Source organism: Entelurus aequoreus, linkage group LG01 (assembly GCF_033978785.1).
Source record: "Entelurus aequoreus isolate RoL-2023_Sb linkage group LG01, RoL_Eaeq_v1.1, whole genome shotgun sequence".
NCBI lineage: Eukaryota > Metazoa > Chordata > Actinopteri > Syngnathiformes > Syngnathidae > Entelurus > Entelurus aequoreus.
In genome coordinates this window covers 87,959,146-87,972,397 of record NC_084731.1, presented here as the reverse complement: position 1 = coordinate 87,972,397, position 13,252 = coordinate 87,959,146, and the positions used below count along the sequence as shown (strand labels likewise).

At 37.7% G+C, this 13,252-nt stretch overlaps 2 protein-coding genes across 6 annotated transcripts in view; one reads left to right on the top strand and one right to left on the bottom strand.

Moving 5' to 3' along the window:
• Positions 1–576: 576 nt before the first annotated feature.
• Positions 577–13,222, bottom strand: fastkd2 (FAST kinase domains 2). The gene is made up of 11 exons (XM_062060643.1): positions 12,145–13,222; positions 11,970–12,073; positions 9,796–9,904; positions 9,274–9,397; positions 9,034–9,173; positions 6,471–6,643; positions 6,132–6,295; positions 5,825–6,058; positions 1,137–1,197; positions 946–1,060; positions 577–819 (listed from the first exon to the last, which is right to left on the bottom strand). Exons 1-11 carry the CDS (start codon positions 12,733–12,735, stop codon positions 718–720), a joined length of 1,917 nt encoding a protein of 638 aa, XP_061916627.1. The 5' UTR covers positions 12,736–13,222; the 3' UTR covers positions 577–717.
• Positions 7,412–13,252, top strand: part of mdh1b (malate dehydrogenase 1B, NAD (soluble)) — a 29,220-nt gene continuing 23,379 nt past the window's right edge. For 2 of the 5 annotated variants that reach the window (XM_062060595.1, XM_062060534.1), the window contains exons 1-2: positions 7,412–7,675; positions 8,580–8,675. The gene's annotated coding sequence lies outside the window, so the exon portion shown is untranslated. Of the gene's footprint in view, positions 7,676–8,270; positions 8,676–13,252 lie in introns of those variants that run through there. The other 3 variants (XM_062060589.1, XM_062060540.1, XM_062060605.1) reach the window with 2 other exon arrangements.

Below are 13,252 nucleotides of genomic sequence, written 5' to 3'. Positions count from 1 at the left end.
TACCACTATGAATGAAAAAACGGCAACCAATTTTTTTACGGTAAAAAAATGGCAGCTCAGTTGCCAGAATAAAAAAAACAACAGTAGTATTGTTTTTCTAGTTACTGTAGTATGTTGTAAAAACCACCACACATTTCACAGTAAAATTCTGGTGACTAAGCTGCCACTTTTTTTCCGTAAAAAAAAAAAAGTGGTACTCTTTTTTTCATTTACATGTTGTATAAAACCCCAATGTATATTTTACAATAAAATTGTGGTGACTTGAGTTGCCACTTTTTTACTGAAAAATCTACAGATTTTTTACAGTGTATGCAAAAAAAAAAAAAAAAAAAAAAATCAAATGCATATATTTGCTGTTACATGCGGGTCTCTGAGGGCAGCCATAACTGCGATGTTTAATGAAAACAAGTTTGACACCACAGTTTTAGATGAAGGTTAATCCGATATATATTTTTTATATTATCGGACAGATGTTGGCTCTGGACACTCCAACTTGTTATAAAATACAACATTAAAAAAAGCTATGGTGCGAACAAAACAGAAATTAGTTGGCCACATGAAAGTTTAATTGACAGCTTTTTACCCATAGAATGGTTTTAATACATCACGCAATTGCTCTGTTGGGATAAATAAACTATTACCACCTGATTGAGGATCACAGAAGTGATACTTACAGGTCATAGGTACATAACTTCTTTGTGATGACGGTAAAAATGATCAGCTGCTGGTTGTCGAGCTCAGGGCTGGCATTTCCGGAAAAATCCGTTTCCTGAGAAGTTCAACTGCCTTTTCCTCTGACTTCAGCTCCATTTCTGTTATCTGGGGGACAAAGAGGACGTGAAGACTAACGTCTTTAGCATACTTGGGCAATTTCATTACACTAAGAAATGTAAGCAAAGATATACAAGTCACATGGTGTCTTTTGTTTTAGAAAAATGATCTTACCATGATAGGAATATATCCTAACACCTTCAGATGGCGAAGTTTAACAGCCAGCGGGCCGCAGGGTGTAGATGGTTTGAAGTAGAACGCAGAGGAAGCTGGGCAAAGCACTGCAATTCTACAACAGCGCCAGGAATGTTTAATACTGAAGGTTTGTGATGAAGAGAACATTACCGGTACTTCCCGTGGCTTACCTTTCGGTTTGTGAGCACGTTTCCTCGCTTTGGTTTGCCACAGGTTTGCTTATCACAGCATCTGAAAGGAACAAATGCTTGCTATTCAAGAATACATCACGTATTAATTCGCAAGTATACAGTCGTCAGTCAGAAGTTTACATACACTCATAACGAGCAGTAATTTTGCTTACTTTGCAGGCTTTTTGTATGTGTTTTTGTTAATTTTCGGCTTTTTCAAAACGTTGCGGAAAAGTTTGCCATAGTTTAAACTGAAGATTTTACGAATTTGTTATTAATGTTTTGGAAAATATTGACGTTTCACTTGTTATATACAAAAGTCAAAAAGTAGACACCAAAAGCCACTAAAAGCACATTACCAAATGACTTTACAGTGTTATTTACAATAAAAACAAACACCACTGTAATCCACAGGTTGCACCAGGGCCACTCCTCCTTATACGCACTGTGGGGGCCCCATTTATTATGTCAATTTATAAATGACAGCGTGCTTTATATGAAATTCTACTGGACACTTATTATCAGCCCCTTACTGCTCCATCACTGATAATAGCAAAATTCCTTTGGCATTGTCTGCATCCACCGTGCCCTGCAGCATTAATGCCCTGGTCTTGTAAGGCAGACATACTGGGTTTGATTCCCGGTGGGAGTTGTGGCCGAAAGGTTTGCAAATTTGTTTTGATTTTGACATTTGTTATTTTACACTAAAACAAAAAATAATTACAGTGTTTCCCACACATTCATTTATTTGTGGCGGCCCGCCACGAAAGAATTACGTCCGCCACAAAAAAACAAAAAAAAATTTTTTTTAAATAAAAAAATTAATAAATAAATGTTTTGTTTTTTTTGTTTTCTCCAGCTTCTCGGGCAAATCATATAGTTGATGTAGATGCCCATATCGGCTGTTCAGATTTACTTTACAAAAGAGAAGTGTAGGATACTTCTCTTGTTGCCTTATTTGTATTTGACTTTATTAAATGTATTTATATTAGAAACACAACAAATGGTGCAAAGTCTGCAGGCAGTAGGAAACACATGGTTAAGTGTAGGGAGTAAAACTGATGGCAGTCTTAAGTTCAAGATTTTTGGAGCTCTTTGTTCAGTGGATCAGATGTTTGATGAAGCTCTGTGTCTAACTACCACCACTACTGTTTTTTGTTTATTTGTTACTGACTGTGGCAGGACACCTCTGCCTCTGTTTCACTTTATGTTGCTGGTAAATAATATGGTTGTAGTAGTAGGCTAAAGTTAAATTATTTAGTATGCACTAATTAAAGGGGCAGAGCTTTGAGACATTTGAGCTTTTATATTTTATAAGATATATTTTTAGTAAGAACCACAATTAATAAATATATTTCAGTGAGTAACTTATTGTTCAAATCTGTATATAAATATGTACATAAAGTGTTGTAATTATATTGTAAAATGGATGGATGGATGGACGGACGTTTAAAACAAAACTGTTATTAATTAGTAAGTATACATTTTTTTAGCCTTTTTAGAGAAAATCATATCATTGTAGTAAATTATGCAAATTACTCGATGATGTCATGGTGACCACGCCCATAGCCACGCCCCCACCACCACAGGTATCTTGGCTGTTTATGGGAAACACTGAATTAGATGCACAAATTCAATTTAATTGTGTTTTTGCATGTTGAGTTTATTTCAGTTAGTTTCCTGGCATAGACCACAAATTTAAACGGGTTCCAGTGTAATTTTCTGGACCATGGCACACTCAAATAACTTGTACATACAGATAAAATGAACAGTCCATTGTCTGCATATGGACTGACAACCACAGAATGTGCAATTGTTTAATATTGGCTCCCAAATATTTCCCCAATTCTCCTCTTAGATTTTCACTGACTTCCCCAGACTGTCTAATTTTCCAGAGTATCAGTCCATCCAATGTGTGCTGTCAGACTATTTTTCTTCTTGTATGCTGCTGAAGAGAAGCTTCCAGTTAATAAATGGGTCCTGGCTTTGTCACGTTAAAAGACACTCTGGAACTTTTAGCACCACTTATAAAGTGATTGAGGCAAAAGTCTCTCTAAAGTATACACCGAATTTCCCCAAAAAATTGTCTCACAATTCAACATTTTGTTGGACCATCTTGAGCTCTGATCACAGCAAGCATTAGCTGTGGCATAGTTTTATTAAACCTTTGCAGTGTCACAACATTCATTTCTGGCCTGAGTTGCATACATTTTTCAAAAAGATATTGTATTGACAAGACGAGGAGAGATTTGGACTACAAAGCAAACTTTCCCCCACTGTGTAATGTCTATTTAATGTGGGACAAAAATGGTTCAAATATGTCTGGAAGGCGATATGGCCTAAAACAGGGGTTCTAAACCTTTTTGACGTCAGGACCCACTCAAATATTAACCCTGAACTAGTAATCTTACTGTTGATTCAAGAATTATATCTAACCTATTTACAGTTTACAACCTTGTCAAATGATATGAAACCCTGTGTTAATCACAAAGATTATTTAACACATACACCTTAAGTATAGGTCAGGCTGATTAGAAATTACTAACCAAATATATTGCATAAGAAGGCACTCATAAATATACATACAATATTGTTGTTCTAAAATAAATAATATGATTTTATAACTAAAATGACAATGAAATTTAAGTGCAGAGTAAAATACCGCTTCACCACTTTAGTCATAAGTTTTGCTCTTAAAAAACTTCTAACTTCAGCTCCAGACTTCTTCTGTTTCTTTGATATTGTCATTACTGCCACACATGGTGAAAAGTTAAAGTTAAGTTAAGTTAAAGTACCGATGATTGTCACACACACACTAGGTGTGGTGAAATTTGTCCTCTCCATCCCCTTGTTCACCCCCTGGGAGGTGAGGGGAGCAGTGGGCAGCAGCGGTGCCGCGCCCGGGAATCATTTTGGTGATTTAACCCCCAATTCCAACCCTTGATGCTGAGTGCCAAGCAGGGAGGTAATGGGTCCCATTTTTATAGTCTTTGGTATGACTCGGCCGGGGTTTGAACTCACAACCTACCGATCTCAGGGCGGCCACTCTAAACACTAGGCCACTGGAAAGGTGTATTACAACTCAGTACTGCTGCATCCCATACAGACCACATATGAGAAACCGGCATCTTTTGGCAGTCCTCTAGGGGGCGCTCGCGGCCCAACAATGGTCCTCGGCCCTATGGTTAAGAAACACTGGCCTAAAATATATATCAATTATATAGCAGCTTTTTGCAATAACGATATATTATTTGGCATATAAATGATAATGGAAGAATTTTAAAACTGCTATGCGTTAACATATTACATTATTTCCAGTTGTATTATTTTCTCAAAACTATTATTTATCTACTTGCTAATTTACTGTTAATATCTGGTTACTTTCTGTTGTAACATGGTTCTATGCACACTTCTGTGAAAATGTAATAAGCACTTATTATTTTGTTGTTTGGATACTTAATATTAGTTTTAGCCGATACTGCAAATTTGGGTATCGATTAGGGCTGTAAGGGTATTTTAAATATTGTGGAATTTGTTTCAAAATGCTAGCAATAATGCCATGGCATGTGACGGTATCAAACCAGAACTTGGAGTACTCTTGTACGTTTAGTTTTTTTCTGTAGCTAGTGAGTGGGCCGGTCTGAGGAGAAAACATCTCCCATGATCCCTGCGCAGTGAGTTTTTGAGCATTATGTTGATGTTCAATTATAGTGCCTTTATTCTTAACATTCCTGCTACTTAATTTTAGCCACTGTACCATTTTTTTTTTTTTTATTACCAAGGTTTCTTTATTTTCTTTTAATACCGCAGTAATACCGTACCGTGCCATTAATAGCGTGACGATATTGTACAATTAGATTTTGATATCGTTGCATCCCTAGTACCGATCCCACCCAAGTAGTAACAGGGCAGTATTGGTCAAACCAATGTTGACACGTAAAATCTTTCAGGACCATTAAATTATTAAATTTTTGATCGCAACTTTGATCCAACAATAAACAGGATGGCGATTCAATAATATCAATACATTTTATACATTTTCTTCTTATTCCCTTTTAATTCATACAGTACATTTATATTTAGGTCAAAACATAACTAAATAAAAGCAAAAACTATTGGCTCTATTTCCTGAGTTTTTAAGTAAGAACAAAAACAATTTTGTGATATAAAAAAATATTGATCTAATGATTGGCGTATCAACCATATACTGATACTGTAGTATTGTTACTGTCGATATTTGTATCAAACCGCCTGCCTTGTGTACATTCAAGAACTAACTTAAAAGTTAGCAGTGCTTTTTTGTATTCACCTACGGTGTGTAGTGTAGCGCATTTACTGTAGCTATTCCTTATCCTCTATTCCTTGTAAGAAGCACATTTTATTTGCCGCCATGGAGACAAGGATTATTGATTTAGAAGCTGCACTGTGGAGGGACATTAAAAGTTAGCTCGCTAGCAAGGACACTACATTGCACTGAGGATAATTGTCCCGTTCATATTTGCGAGACACAGCTAAAATGTTTCATCAACATGCATTATCATGATTATAGCCCATAATTCATACAACATTCTGTTGTCAGGAGTGTATTTAACCTTCTGACTGCACTGCATTGACCCTTTTTAAGAGAATAAAATGCCTTCTCTGAAGTAATTTATATTAAGCAATAATGTTAATGCATATTCTATTACCTATAAAGTAGAGGTTTTCCACCACCACCTTTTCTTGTACCGCTACATCTGCTTGGTCACACAACACCTGCTGCAGGAGCTGCAAGAGTTGCTGGTTGGGTGGTGGATTGCTGAGTGTCACATCTCCCAACATAGATGGTGGCACACTTAGTGGCTGAGGGAGGACCGGCTGGTCCAAATGGAGACACAGATGCACCATCTGAAACATATTTTCCTGTTTCCTCAGCTGATTCCCTATTGTAGAAAATTACAGATTGAGAAAATGACACCAACAATTTATTAACTGCGAGTGAGTTTAGGCCTAAACCTTGGCTTCTGAGGTCTTCCAGTGTGCTGTCCTGCAGGAGTTTCTCCAGTGGTGCGGGTGGGAAGTGGCCAAGAAGGCAGAAATAATAACACGTCTTTAACAATTCAAAGGCAGACATCTTGGGCAGGTAGCATTCCAGAGCCTGGCTAATACTTTGCAGGAACCTACAACAGCACAAGGGGAGAGATTTTTTTAGACCCCCTTTTGAAACCAATCCACAAGTAAATATCTGTAGCTGAAAGCCACAGTGCATTATAGAAAGTTAACACAAAAATGTGTTGCATCGTGCCAGAAGACTTTTGCATAGGCAGAAGAATTAAAATGTAAGACAGAACTTACAGCTCTCTGTTTTGTTGCAAGTCATAGTTAAAAAACGAGTACACCTTGAGGACACACAGAAGGTCTATAAGCTTTAGTGCGTCTGGGTTGGTGATGACTTTCTCAGTAAATGCAGCCATCAAGGTTGTGGGACAAAAGGCCAGGCTCTCAAACTTGGACAGGAAGATGATGACCTGAGAAGTGAGGAAATATGTGATCGTGCTATCAAGTGACCATAACATCCTATCAAATTTTTTTTATACAGGAGCACAATTTTCAGCCATGCTGCGCTGTTAAAATACAGTTTTCCTCAGCAATAAAGAGATCAGACAAAAGCCAAAATTGTACGAAAATCAAAGCAATTTTCCCCATACGAAATAATGTAAAAATCAATTAATCCATTCCTGACTCCCAAACATATTAACACAAAACATATTTTTAAAGAATAATTGTAGTTTTAAATGTAGAAAACAATGTGAAGTACATATAAACGACAAATTAAATGGAATGATAAACAATAACATCCCTTTGACCATTATTGAAAACTTTGCGGCGATGAGCAGCGAGGGCAGATGGTAGGATGCCCCACCACTGTACTTTGCTACAACTTCTTTCTTGAATTCAATGCCGTTTCTCACCTTCTTTATCAAAGTGCTAGTGCTTTCATTTCTTTCAAGAAAGCAACAACACCTGTGTGCTCACACGACTTTGTTTTTATCAGCTGGTGCAATCACGCGCTTGCGCTAGATGGAGCTTTACGGCACACTACGTGACATTGCCGTGACTAGGGATGCACATTAAAAATGTTCAAGTCGATACTGATACAGATAAAATATCGGTCTTGAGAAGTAGTGAGTGTTTTGTATCTATTATTTTTTAAATGTAGATTTCCCCCACAGCAGACGACGGCCTGAGCACCACAGAGGTTGAAATGGTGTTTATTCTGTCCCTCAGTCTTGTGTTATTATTTTACTCCTTTTCTGGAGGTTTATTTTCTTACAGAGCTAAGCTTCTTCAGTCTACAGCTTATCTGGTTAATGTTCCTGTAAGAGAATCTAGTGATTTTGAGTTTGTGGTTGATCTTACACTGCCATCTAGTGGCGCATGTTGGAACCAGGAAGTGCGTTGAGCAGAAGTTAAGAAGTGCAGCAGAGTCCATAAACATGTCGCTCCTGCGTCGAGTGTGTCTTCTTCCTCTACTTTTGCGCTTGTTAAAGGCATAAACTGTAAGTTAAATCATATATGCTCTATTAAGAATGTTTATTTGCGCATTCACTTTGCGCTTCGTGTTATTCAAGGCGCTACGCTATTCACTCTCTAAAGCTGATGTTATCATTTAGCATTGTTGTTGCTAGTTAAAATACTATGTATTGCTAATGTTAAGACCTCTAGTTGGTTATTTTGCACACAGAAATAAGTGTGAATGTATGTTTTTTACACAGAAACTGATGTTGTTTATTCTGTTTCTCTGTCACAGTTTTACAAAGTAAAATGGATCAGTAAACTCAAGACTGCTTCACGAGTGGTTACTGAAGCCATATGTTTAGCTCGCTGCATAAGTTAAAGCCCTTAGCTGAAGGCAGAAGAGTGTTTTTGTTTCGTTGTTTGTCTGTGCATAGTGCAATCGTATGTTTGCAACATGTTTTAGTTACTGCAAATTTTGTGCTTTGTTGTGTTTTATTTCTGTAGCTGTAGAAATTTTGCCTCTGAAGTGGCAGCTTTCTGCATCAGCTCTGTGCTCCTTTAATGACTTTTATGCCCTTGTGTTCTTTATATCTCCCTCGTTTCATACCAAGATGGCGCCGCAGATGGCCCCCACTGTACTGCGCGCTCTCCTTGTCATTGAGTTTTTCCTTGTTTCTTGCATTGAACAAAGAACCAACTTAAATTCCTTGTGTTACATACTTGGCTGATCAGGATGATTGTGATTCTGCACATCTCTCCATGTGGTTGGCTTTAGGGGAGCTTCTTTAGCAGCACACACATCTTTGTAGGCTTTCCAAAACACTGTCGTAGAACTGCTGGCATTTGAGGTGCCTCATAAGGTTTGATGTGTTAAAGCTCAATGTTTTTCCCCTCCTAGCGGAATGTTTGCTAAACATTCTGTGCTTTTTTTTATAAACGGTGAAGAAGTCCCTCACCATTTGTTTGTTTACAATGAGCTAAGGAGACCTTTGCGACCTCTTACGAGATAAGAGAGAAGGAGTCAACCCACCTACAGCACAGGTAATCTCACTTCATTGCTGTACTTTTATTTCATTTAATTGTATTTATTGGAGTTAGTCTAACACTTTTTGGTTCATCTGTATAATGATCTGTATAATATCGGCCCGGTATTTGTCTGTCTGATATTTAAAGTGCACACCTAGTCGTGACTACACAACCCCATAGCATTATGCTACATCTCGCAACTATCTTTGGCCCCCAAAGTGGGGTATTTTGTAGTCGTACTCCATAAAAAAAGCACAGAACATGTTGTTCCAAGGAATAATAAGCGAGCAGACATACTAGTTTGTTAAGCGCAATGTTTGGCCGTACGATAACCGCCAACTTTTGGCGAAAAATTTCAATTGTGATGCAGTACCTCTTTTTGGGACCATATGTCTCCTGTGGAGGCGATGTAGTCCGAGATGCCTGTAAGCAGGGTAAAGTCTCTGTAGAGCAACTGTTGTAACGACTGCAGCAGTGGTAGCAGTCTGTTAAATGGCATTCCACTGAGGTTTTCTATGAACACAACATGAAAAGAGTAAAACAGATCAATCAAAAGCAAGATGTTACATTTCTTTTTTGTGATCTCAATTGGAATTATAACACTTTATAGTACCTGTCATTTTCTTACAGCAGATTTGCAGCAGTGGTTTGGAATAGAAGTCGACATGGGCCATAGTGGAGATCATGCAATGCGTGTTGGGGTGGCTGAACCTGTCTGTCATTGATAAGGCCTTTTTCTGAAAGTTTTATTGATTAGTGTTAACATTTATCATATATACTGCTGGAAGTACAATTGCACTTAGACTAGCAGCAAATTGTACTTTTTTTTTTTTTTTAAATGTCTTCGTTTTAAATGTCTTTGTGCATACAGTAGTTACCAACTAACAAAAGCAGGGTGATCAAATACTTATTTTTCCCCATTGTAAGTCCTGTAGCTATTTGTATCCATATCAATAAATGATTAGAGAAAAGGTAGATTTGTATCCATATTAATAAATAATTAGAGGAAAGGTAGGGGAAATAAATGCACCAAAATGCAACATAATCTTTGTTGATTAATCAACAAAAATCTGTGACACCTGAGAAAAAAAGTTGTTTGTCAGCTCTGACTAAGTACAGAATGGTAGTAACAAACCTCCAGTTTTCGTTTGAGGTCAAGCGATGCATCTTTACCCAAGAGCCGCATCACTGTCTGGAGTGCCCAAACAGTTTTTATATGGGGAAGACGGGCCTCAATTACCAACCTGGAGCGACAAATTAGAGGGGGAATGACTGACATGATCTGAAAAAGTATCGCTAACACACAGCAGTGTTTCCCACACATTCATTTATTTGTGGCGGCCCGCCACAAAAGAATTACGTCCGCCACAAATAAAAAAAAATTTGTTTTGTTTTTTTGTCCTGTCTAGCTTCTCAGGCAAATCATATAGTTGATGTAGATGCCCATATAGGCTGTTCAGATTTACTTTACAAAAGAGAAGTGTAGGGTACTTCTTTTGTTGCCTTATTTGTATTTGACCACTACTGTTTTCTTTTTATTTGTTACTGACTGTGGCAGGACACCTCTGCCTCTGTTTCACTTTATGTTGCTGGTAAATAATATGGTTGTAGTAGTAGGCTAAAGTTAAATTATTTAGTATGCACTAATTAAAGGGGCAGAGCTCTAAGAGACATTTTAGCTTTTATATTTTATAAGATATATTTTTTGTAAGAACCACAATTAATAAATATATTTCAGTAAATAACTTATTGTTCAAATCTGTATATAAATATGTACATAAAGTGTTGTAATTATATTGTAAAATGGATGGATGGATGGACGTTTAAAACAAAACTGTTATTATTAATTAGTAAGTATACATTTTTTGAGCCTTTTTAGAGAAAATCATATCATTGTAGTACATTATGCAAATTTTATAATATAACTAAAACAATTCATATTTACTAAAACGTCCCATGTGTGGTGTCTATAGAAGTGTTTTCATGCAAATGTACACAAGCTATTGTAATGTAATCAAGCTAGCATCGTTAACATTAACGAATATGCTAAGACGTTTACCAGGGTCTGTGTTGGTATAATTAGCTTACAATATAAATTTTCTTGTATTTTTTCAGTTTTGTGAATTCGACAAAATGTCATCGTAGAGTTATTGAGTCTATTTGGAGAGCGAGCCTCCGCTGCTAATGGATCCATGACGATGGCTTCTGTTGTTTGATTAGCCGTTTTGCCGGAAACACTTAAGGTGTGTGAACATTTACAAAAGCGTTCTTACAGGTGTATAGCTGCGGTTTTCCAGTGCAACTAATATATGTAAAAATATCAATTTCTTCTAAAATTTGGAAGGTGCAGCTTGAATACCGATACTTTATAGCCCGTAAAGTACGGTAACTGTAAATGTTTTAATTTATGGTAAGTGCTATTGACCATATTAATAAAATACTTCCTTATCCTCTTCATCTGTGTGTAATATGTTCAGCATTATTTTCAAGTGATAATAACACTTCAGAATAAAACTTAAATTAGGCAGAAATGCAGTTTATTTTCCGTAATGAAGGGGATTATTATTAGTTTAGAGGAGCGGCTCCACACTCTGTATGGACACACAAAAATAGCTGCTAGCAGCTTGTCAGCCGTGGGGCGAAAAATAAATACAGTGTCAACCAGAGGGATTAGCATTTTTGATCGGCAATGGCGATCCTATACTTTTTCACAAAAATTGTCCGAAACTGATCGGTGGACTCTAGCATTAACACTTTGTCGGTCTCAACAAAAGATAAGACTGACACATACAACTTTATGGCTAAAGACTACTACTTGTCAACACACCTAGGACAAACTGAAATGAATGCATACTTGCAAATGAGACTTAGAAAAGTAAGAACACAAGATATTGGACAACAACTTGTCAGCACGGTTATTATCAGCTCAGTGGTAAAGTAAAACAAATGAGTAATTAACATTTATTACATTAACACGCACAAAAAGAAAAAAAATTGGCACTGTTGAGTACCCGTATCGATAGCCAAGTATCAGGAATTGGTACTGTATAGGTTCAAATGTGAAACTTTACCTATCCCTACAATCTGGTTGTGTATTATTTTTTAATTGAATACATTGTATATAAGACATTTTATGATATTTACTAGAATTTCAGACATTCCAATTATTGGATTTTAACCCATTAAAGGCTTCCCATGGATACCCTGACCTAAATTATACAATTAAGGACTGTTCACGTTCTTGGAAAGGTATTTAAGAAATTAGCAGGGGATGAAATAATTGTACATGAGTTACTTGATATGTCTAACCTCATGCCACTTTTCAGTGCATCAACGTTGGGGCTGCTCTCCATGACTTCCAGAACGGCGGCCAAAATTGAAAAGCTTTTCTCATCGAAGTCATTTAACTTTTCCTGTTAATGGAAAAACAAAAAAACTGAATTAAACACACAAAAAAATAGAGCTTTGTTTGTGTTTTATCTACCTGGCATGTACGGAGAAACATCTGGACCACACGGCTACGCTGGGGCACACCCAGGTTTACCAGCGCCAGCAGGGCGTAAGCAAGGTTTTCACTTCTTTCGGACCCCACATTTGTCATGGCGTTCTGCAGCAGTGTCTCAAATGCGGGATGTTCAAACATCAGCTGGAGCTCACAGCGCCGCTGGCTATCCGACATCTTCTTTATGCTGGTCCACATACGCATTAAGGAGTTGCTGATTTGTCGAGGTGCGTTATGGCCGGTGAGGTCAAGCACATCCGATGGGGATCCACACTGTTTCAGGTCCTCAAAGAAAAGGGAACTATCCGGTGTTTGGCTTGAGGGAGACTGAAGCTCAGAGGCCCTCACCAATGGATCGGAGACATGCTCCTTTCGCTCCAGTCCCAAACTGGAACCTTGGGAGTGGAACCTCTCTGCCTTTATTAAACTTGCAACCATTCGTGTTTGAATATGTCCTGCTGTGCCATGAACGTGTAACAACTGCTGACTCCGCAAAGACGAGGTCTTGGCTGAAGCTGACACCAACGTGTATTGTTGCCATTTCGAGATGCAGAAGTGAAAGGTCCGCTTCATGACTTCCTGTGTGACGTCACTCACAACTGCACTTTAATTATTTCTTGGTACTAATGACACATTATCACCTTGACTTCAGATGCTGTTAAATTACCAATATCAGTGACACACACATATTTATATATATCTCTAGTAAGATAGTTTTATTTTTAGCTTTCGTCTATCTACAGTAATAAATGCGCTAACTTGAGCAAGGTCAACAAGCTGCCTCTATTTAGTGTACTATGGCGACATGGTAGCTAACGCTTGGAAAAGCGACCTACCTTGACACTCTAACCTCAACCCTTGTCTAAAAGTGTTCCCCAATCGGTATTGGATGTCGCTTGAGTGATAAAACAACGCGCTAGTGAGTAAATATTTGTAAAATAAGATCAAACGTCAAAGGTAGCATTGCACATGTGAAGGAGAACTTGCAGCGTTGGTTACGTGACAGCCTTCTTCTGTTGACTGGTGGTCGGCTGACTTTATTGGGCACATTACTGCCCCCTTTCGAAAAGGAGTGGGATTATCATGCTAC